The sequence below is a fragment of the Cervus canadensis genome, chromosome 30 (genome assembly GCF_019320065.1).
Source record: "Cervus canadensis isolate Bull #8, Minnesota chromosome 30, ASM1932006v1, whole genome shotgun sequence".
In the NCBI taxonomy this organism is placed as follows: Eukaryota; Metazoa; Chordata; class Mammalia; order Artiodactyla; family Cervidae; genus Cervus; species Cervus canadensis.
In genome coordinates, this window is record NC_057415.1 from 41,565,741 (window position 1) to 41,574,942 (window position 9,202).

Sequence of the window (9,202 nt, forward strand, 5' to 3'; positions counted from 1 at the left end):
CAGAACCAAGCAAAAGAATTAGATATCATAAAATTCCAGCATCAGGAAAATGATTACATAAAATGTGTATGCTGTGAGGATAACTGGAGAAAAAAAAAAGCAAACTTAAGTAAGATATGCCTTCAATTATTGGAAGACAAAAAAAAATACATGTACACTAAAGTCACCTCAAATCCTTCCTGCAAACTTGGGGGCTATAAGTATACGTAACAAGTGAAATATTAAAAAGTATAATTTGTAGGAAAAGGAGAGATATTCAGTATTTTCCTCCTTTTTAATTTTTTATAATTCTCAACTCCCTCCAATAAGTACCACTAGGACAAACTCCATTTTCTAAACAAACTGTAAAAGTTAGACACCACTCTTTGCAGTTGGTAGCCCAGTGGCCCCAAAACTACACACACAGCTTCCTGGGAAGCTCAGCCGACTCTGGTCTCTACGTCCCCAAGTCTGGGCCTCTCTCCATCACAGCCATTAATTCACTACCACTGGAGGAAACGGCCCATCAGTGACTCAAGCCAAGATCAATCACGGCAGAAAACCAGGTGGCAGGCAAAGCCAAAGAATTGAGTATCCAACAGGCAAAGTATGAAACGTGACGTTTGACACTGCAGCTCTTAGAAGAAACCGCTCTTTAAAGCACAAACTCCAGCCTGGTTCCTGTCAAACCTCCCCGTGGGCTCTGCCTACCCCGCCCTGAAATGTCGTGACCCTCGAGCATCAGTGCTCCCAGGCAGTTCCAGCCACACCTCCAGCTTCAAGCCTTCAGCTTTAGGTACCCATTCCGGTCACTCACTCTGGGCCTAAGGTTGGGGCTTTCTGGGTCCCCAACCGAAATCAAAAGTAGGCAAAGGAAGAAGGCTCGGATGGGACTTTGTCATGGTGTGGATGGGGGAGACAAAGTTCCCAGAAGGGAAGGAACTCATTTGCTCCAAATCACACGGGGCTGGGTAGCAAAGTTGAGGCCAAAACCCAGGTGTCTCAGGGCCCATTCCACGCACACAGCTGTGTCGGGCCGCCCCCGACTCCTACTCAGGAGCACCCGGTCAGGGAGTGTCCTCACCTGCGGAACGCAGCGTAGTCACAGCCGCCACTGCAGGGGGCCCGCACCCACCGGCCCCTCGCTCAGGGACGGCGGCCTGGCGCCTCCTCCGCTCCGCAGCCCTCCTGGGCTCCGTGGTCCTTTTCCAACGCTGCCATTTTTTCCAACAAGGAAAAGGGAGGCCTGGCAGAGTGAATACGCTGAAAGACCCAGGCCGGCCTGGCTGCAAAGCCCACACACTCCGCCTTTGTACCACCCAGGCCCCCCACACCTCCGCAAGGGCTGCGGTGAGGGCCCAGTGCCCCGAGGCAGGGCCTCCAGCCCCGCGGGCAGATGAACCAACACCCCCTGCGCCTCACCACCGCACCCCCTCGCCCACCCACTGCCAAAGGGGCACTCCCCTGGGTCTGCACACGGCACCCAACACTGGCCGTCCGCGCGAGGGCCCCGACGTGCTTCACCAACGAAGTGGTGTGAGCGCCGTGGGTCAGATTGCACTTCCAGTTCGGAAAACACACACCCAGTAGGCTCCAGACTGTCTTTCAACAACTTGCTTTCACTCTAGGTCATTTGTTCTTAATGACAGAAAACTACATATAAATACAAAAGAAAAAAAAAAAAAATACAAAAGAGCCGGACGAGAGCTTCGAGTTCTTCTTGACTATTACTCTCCTCTTGGTCTCCTGGAAGAAGTAACCACTCTTGACAGTAAGACATTCCCGAGCTTTCTCTATGTGTGCGTGTACATACTATTCTGCAGCGTCTTTTCTTCACTGAATGTGTCCTAAAGATGTTTTCATGACAGTACAGATAGATCTACGTCAGCGTGTTTAACTCCCACGAAGCATTCTACAGCCATGTTTTTCAAACTTCACTGACACCAACCAACAGAAGGAAATACATTATCCTTCATTCTGCAAGTGCCTTCTGCTCTGTTCCATTCTTCTTTTATGTTTAATTCTGGTTCTGACCTACTAAACTGAATGTCATGAGATGACAATGGGTCACAGTTGAAAGAGACCTGTGAAAAGGATGTGTTATTTACCAGGTAACGTGTAGGCAACTCAACCTGTTTCCACGTTGTTCCTTTCACAAACAATGCTGTATCTCCTTACACAGGTCTCATTGTACACCAGCATGATTTTTCGATAGATAACCAGAAGTGGAATTGCTGTATCTAAATACATTTACATTTTCTCAATGGGCGAAAGATTTGAAAATATACAAGTGGCTAGTAAGTACATGAAAAAAATGTCCCACACGGTCAGCTGTTAGGGAAATGCAAATCAGTACCACAATGAAACAGCATGCCACATCCCACAGGATGGCCACAATAAAAGACAGACAATGGTAAGTGCTGGCAAGGCAATGGAGAAATAAGGATCCTCACAGAGTGTAGGACGCTGAGAGTGTGAGGTGGTGCAGCCACTTTGGAAGACAGTTGAGCAGTTCCTCAACACGTTAAATATACAGAGCTACCACACGACTCAGCAACCCTACTCCCAGAGAAAGGAAAACTTATGTCCACAAAAAACTTGTACACAAATATATGTTTATAGCAAAAGAGCCAGAAAAGCAGAAAGAACCTAAATATCAGCAACCAATGAATGAATAAACAAAAACTGGTGCGTGTTTACCACAGATCACCCAGTCACAGAAAGGAATGAAGTGCTAATACAGGCTACAACACGGAGGCCTCACGAAAGTCCACATATTGTAATATCTCATTTTCATGAAACGTCCAGAACACACAAATCTATAGACAAAAAGCAGACTGTGGTTGCCTAGGGTGCAGCAAGGGGGCAGGGGGTGGAAACGGGGGGTGTGGTAGACTGAAGTGTCCCCTGGAATTCATATGAGAAAACCCAGCCCCCACCTGACGGATGGTATTAGGAGGTGAGCCTTGGGGAGGCGATTAAGAGCAGATGAGGTGGAGACGGTGGAGCCCTCAGGAGTGGGGCTGGGGCCTGTGAGCGTTTCTGGAGCTCCTTCTTCCTCTCTTTGCTCTCCACCACGGGAGGATACGGTGAGAAGGAGGTCCTCACCGGAACCTGCCCGCACTGGCACCCTGATCCCAGACTTCCAGACGCGGGAACCGTGAGAAACCAAGTTCCGTTGTCAATCACGGGCCTCCCAGGTGGTGCTAGTGGTAAAGAGTCCGTCTGCCAATGCAGGAGGCACAAGAGACGTGGGTTCAATCCCTGGGTCAGGAAGATCCCCTGGCGGAGAAAATGGCAACCCGCTCCAGTACCCTTGCCTGGAAAACTCCATGGACAGAGAAGCCTGGCGGGCTACAGGCCGCGGGGTGCAGGGCCGGACACTGAGCCTGCTCGCAGGTTGTGAGTTACCCAGTCTACCTTTCTGTTACAGCAGCCCGCTAAGACTGGAAGTAAATGCTAATGGGCACAGGGCTTTCTGGATGATGAAAATGTTCTAAAATTAAGATTATGGTGATGATTGCACAACTCTGTAGATATACTAAAAAAAAAAAAACACTGAATAGGATATTTCAAATGAGTAAACTTTATGGCATATAAATCAGATTTCAGTAAAGCTGTTAAAAAAACACAAGACACATTTTTAATGCCAAACTGTGTTCCAACAAGCTTGTCCCATTTACACCGTTGTGCACTTTTCCACACAGTGATTACAAAGCGGCATTTCACTACTAAATACGGAGCCTATACTCATGGTATTTATCTTTTCAAATAGAGATTGAACAATATTGATTCATTCAGCAAATAACTGCTGAGCCTCTGCTACGTACCAGACATTGTTCTTTCTAGAGATCCAGTCGGGAAGAAGCCAGGCACACTCCCTGCCCTTGCTGAGCTAACCCCGGCGACCGGGAGCGTCTCCTCAAACCTCACGGCCTGGCGGCACCTCTAGCCCCAGGTCGGCCTTGGATCAGGCTTTCAAGCCTTCACCAGAAATTTCATTCCACCATCCTCTTTCTCAATCTCCTTCTACAAAATCCACAAAGGCATTCTTTGCCTGAGAAAGTACAAACGGTACAAACTTACAGGAGACTTTTTTTTCGGTCTGCCCCCAGCCAGGCAGCAGGCACTTAATGGCCATGTGCTCAAGGAACCCACAGATGAACAGGCCTGGGCCAGGCCTCTGGAAACTCACAGGCAGAGGCAGAATCCGGGGCATGAAAACAAAGGCGTGAGCCCAGGGCAGCGGGCACAGAGGACTTTGTCCAGAAAATGGTACAACACGTTAACAGCTAAACAAAAACCAGCCCACACCGAATGTACCCCCATCGGCTCCAGGTGCTTAAAACATACAACTGTGCTTCGTCCACAAAGTCACCCCACCAACCAGAGACCGCCGCTGAAGAGAAACTGAGGATTAGGACAGTTACGTGAAAACCTCCAGCAACACGGCTAGCACCCCGCTGAAGCAGGATTCTGACGCAGGCGTCCTGCACACACAGCCCAGGTCCTTTCAACACCATCGGGCGGGAACTAATGGAGGGCCTCAGGTCAGCCGGGGCCCCAGGAACCGGGATCCGGGCCGAAGCCTCACAGAGCCGGAGCTCCCGGGGTACACCCAGGTGAACAAGCTTGGAGAGAATAACTCACACTGACCTAATTCAACTGAAGGCCACGGGCAAATCGGACTTCAGTTCGGTCTCCAAAACCGGGGCCTGGAAATTACCAAGCAGAAGAGTATCCATATCAGCATAAAAAGAGTCCTCGTGTTCCAGGGGTTTTTCTCCTCCACTCTGACCACCTGATGGAGACGCTGACTCTTTGAGAGCCAGTTCAAGCCCACAGCAGTGCCGCAAAATCCTCCAAGAGTCCTCTCAGAAATGGTTCAGAGAACTAGCTGGAAGGCAGGATAGGGCACCGAGAGCCAGGCTTTGGAATATGTAGGCCTGGACTTTAAATCCTGGCTTGATCATGGACTTTTTGGTGGGACCTCGGAGTGTTCACTTCACCTCTCTGAACCTCAGTGTCCTCACCTGGAAAACGTGGATAAAACCATCACCTCACCAGACCACTGATCATTCAGTGAATTCACAGACAGGTACTGAGCCCCTAGCGTGAGCCAGATACCAGCTAGGAAGTCGCACTACAAAGATGGTCACGACGCAGCCCCGGGTCTCACGCAGGTCAGAGTCGAACCTGGGAGCCAGACCAGTTACCAGCTGCGCCTGCAGCGGCCAGTGTGTGGACCTGGTGAGCACCTGAGATGCGGCTCCTCTAGACTGAGGAGGGCACTAAGTGTAAAGCAAATACCGGACTTCAAAGACTCAGTAAGATCAGATAGAAAGCAAAATATCTCATTAATATTTATTTGTTTACAAGTTAGAATGATAATATATGGAAATATTAGGTTAAATCAAACATTATTAACATTAACTTCAGCAGTTTCTTTTTACACTTTTAATGTGGCTATTAGAAAATTTTAAATTACATACGTGGCTCAAATTATATACTGATTGGACTGCATTAGTCGATAACATTCAATGAAGTTCTGGGACTTCCCTGGCAGTTCCAGTGGTTAAGACTCCGAGCTTCCACTGCAGGGGATTTGGGTTTGTATCTTTGGCCAGTGAACTAAGATCCCGCATGATGTGGTCAAAAAAAAAAGAGAACATTCAGTGACGTCAATAAGTGCTGTGAATGCCTCAGTGATGGAGGACTAAAGGAGAACAGAGGGCCCAGGTGTGGAGACGGGATGTCAGCGAAGGATTCCTGGCAGTGACATCTAAATTGAGACCTGAAAAATATTAAGGCAAAGCAGAGGAGGGCGATCCAGGCGGCAGGCACAGCAAGCACCCAGGCCCAGCAGCAGAAGGAACAAGGCAGATCACTCATGACAGTTCGGCAGCCAGCAGGGTGACAGGCTGGGAGAGGGGGCAGGGAAGGGAGAGGGGAGACAGGCGCCCAGCGAGGTACGCGGGGCCACAGGACAAAGGAGCTCAGAAGCCACATGAAAGAGCTTGACCCTGAGGCCAGAAAGGAGCCAGGGGGAGCCTCGAGTAGGTAAGAGATTAGCGCAGGAATGTATGCAGCACCAGGGTTACCAGCAAAGGCGGGAGCGGAGGGCAAGGAAAATATCTGATGTTTTGTTGAGTTGCTACTCTGGGTCAGACATTGGGCTAAGCTCTTTTAGACTCATCCATTTTACAGATGATGAAAACTGAGGCTCACAGAGGGTGACTTGCCCAAGGTCACACGATTGTTAAGTGTCAGAATTGGGATGGAAACCCAGCTAGGTCTAGGCTGAAGCTCCAATACTCTGGTCACCTGATGCAAAGAGCCAACTCATCAGAAAAGACCCTGATGCTGAAGGCAGGAGAATAAGGGGACGACAGAGGACGAGATGGTTGGATGGCATCACTAACTCAATGGACATGAGTTTGAGCAAGCTCCCGGAGGTGGTGAGGGACAGGGAAGCTTGGTGTGCTGCATCCGTGGGGTCTCAAAGAGTTGGACACAAGTGAGTGACTGAACAAGGTTCCAAAACTGGTACTGGGATGTGTAAAGCTGCCTGAGAGAGTAATGTGCCCGACTCTTTGCAACCCCAATGACTGCAGGCCTCCAGGCTCCTCTGTCCATGGAATTTTCATAGGCAAGAATACTGGAGTGGGTTAACCATTTCCTACTCCAGGAGATCTTCCCCACCCAGGGATCAAACCCATATCTCTTGAGTCTCCTGCGTTGGCTGGCAGATTCTTTGCCACTGAGCCACCTGGGAAGCCCTGAGTAATAACAGACTTTGCCTCAATGGCAATGAAAAGCATTAGACGTATAAAGCAGCAGGCTGTGACGACCAGAGTTGTATTTTTAAAACGAGCTTTTGAGCTGTAGTATAGAAGGCTATCAGAGGTGTGAAGGAAACTAGGACAATCCGGGTGAGGGGTTATATATCACTTACCAACTGAGCTATCAGGGAAGCCACAATATATCCAGGCAGTGGCAGAAAGATGATGAGAAAGAAACGTCACAAATTACTTCAGGATTCAACTAGCAGGAGCTTCAAAGGGCCTTACTCTGTGTCTGATAAAACTGTTCGGTCGCTAAGTCATGTCCGACTCTTTGTGACCCCATGGACTACAGCACACCAGGCCTCCCTGTCCTTCACCATCTCTCAAGAGTTTGCTCAAATGCATGTTCATTGAGTCGATGATGCCATCCAACCATCTCATCCTCTGTCATCCGTTTAAATGGTTTCTCTGTTAGGCTCTCAATAAACAGAGCAACCATTTGTCCAGGTTTGCCCAAGACAGGACCTGTTTATGCCTGCTGCTCAGGAATAAATATTAATTGTGTCCATTTTACTCTTAAAAGCATCCAGATATGCACACAACAAATAACATATCACCCTTTCAGTTAGGATCTGTTGACCAAAAGAGGCAGCCTGTTCCTAGCAGAGCTGGATAAATGCCACAGGTTCTCTGGGATCTCCTCTGAGTCCTTCTACCCTCTCCCCAACCAGGAGCCCAGGACAAGCAAAGGGGTCCAACCCTACAGCAGGGCAGGGCTTTTTCAGGCCTTCCTCCCAAGAGAGACCCCCAACCCCCCAGCAGTGTAGACTCCAACTGCCTCCTGGGACAGGTTCATGCAGCCATTCTCCCGATGTGTACTCCTGTTGTTGATGACCACGACAGCGGTGGTGGTGGAAATGGCGGGACCAAATCATTTTTAAAGCACTGATGACACGCCAGGCTCTACACCTGCCAAGCAGATTGCTGGGGGCGGGGGAGGGGGGGGGGGCATCTTCTCCTCTAATCCTCACCCCAACTCTGCTGGGTGGATATTCCACCCAGCCCCATTTAACAGATGGGAACGTAGATTAAGTCATCTCATCAAAGTCACACAGCTATTTAGTTAAAGAACTGGACTCGAATCAGCTCCGTTCAACTCCAGCCAAGGTTCTTAACCACTGCACCCCATGGCCTGAGTCTTGGTGGCCACTAAGGGACCCATAAGCAAAGTCTGGACAAACCAACTACACTCCCAACAACGAAAGCAAACCCCCAAACCACAATGAGCCATCAAGTACCCTCAAGGTCCCCGCCCCTCAACCAGCCCTCACTAACTGCACACTCCAAGACGTTCCATCTCCCTCTCTTTCAGAGAACCCCTTACCTGGCCCTCATCTCCTCTTCAAAGTATGTCCCGAAATAGGAGACATGGGGGCGACGCAGCTCGGGACCCTCAACCACCTACACTCAGCTATCACTGGGCGGGTCCCCAAAGAGATTGCCGCCGAAGAAATCCATCTCACGCACTCCCCACGTCAGGAACCCTCAAACCCCCTCAGGAGCAAACCTCGAGTCTCGGATGGAGCGAACCCCCATCCATGGGAACCCCGGCCCGGTTACCGCGAACCCACAAAGCCCGGGCCGCACCTGCAGCCGCTACGCGTCCCGAGGAGGGTGACGTCTTCTTCCAATACCGAGTCCATCGTGGACGCCGAGGAGGAGTTGGCGCTGGTGTCTAGCGACGGCGCCACTGCTTCCCCCACGGGATCGCGACCCGCCCGGCTCCCCAGGTCCCCGCCCCCTCCAACCCAGCTCTTGTTCGGACTCCGGCGGCGCCGCTGGAATTCAAACCGCAGCGGCCGCCATCTTTCCCGGCGCTTCTTCCTACGGAAACGAGGCGGGGTCACCGAAGCGCGCGCGGTGAAGCCGACCGGCCTGGCCAGGAGACCGGGCAGGGAAGCGCTGGCGGGACGCCATCTTAACTAAGGGCAGAGCGTCTGCACTTGTACCGGCAAGATCAAAAGAAAGAGAGGTGGGCCGCCATTTTTCGTGAGGGCACGCGGGCCGAGGCTAGCGCAGACGCCATCTTTGTTGAGGGCCGAACCAGATTTGGGCCGTTAATTTAAGCGGGAGATGGGAATTCAGCACCTACCGCTTGGGATCCTCATAACTCCTAACCAAACGTGTACTCCGAACCTTAGGGTCTGGGCATCCCAAAGGCTTCCGCCTTGAACTGAAACTCCGTTAATCGGTTGCGGGACTCGCTTTAGAAAAATCCCCACTCGAGTAATCTGCACACTTGGTTTGAAATAGATAAGCGCATCCCTATGAGCCTAGTGGTCAGGGACACTCCCTCTCCAGCCTCCCACCTAGTGAGCTTTTATTACCTGTAGGGCTCGAATAATGCCCCTGGGATCAGTATACTGAGGGCAAATGAG

The 9,202-nt window shown here is 50.6% G+C and overlaps 1 protein-coding gene across 8 annotated transcripts in view; it reads right to left on the reverse strand.

The window, feature by feature from the left end:
* The window catches only part of CDK5RAP2 (CDK5 regulatory subunit associated protein 2), a 179,271-nt gene extending 170,624 nt beyond the window's left edge, over positions 1–8,647 (reverse strand). For 7 of the 8 annotated variants that reach the window (XM_043453940.1, XM_043453941.1, XM_043453943.1 and 4 more), the window contains exon 1: positions 8,412–8,647. In XM_043453940.1, coding sequence (XP_043309875.1) covers positions 8,412–8,467 — 56 coding nt within the window. In that variant the 5' untranslated portion in view covers positions 8,468–8,647. The remainder of the gene's footprint in view (positions 1–8,411) is intronic. The other variant, XM_043453937.1, reaches the window with a different exon arrangement.
* Between the last annotated feature and the right edge of the window lie 555 nt (positions 8,648–9,202).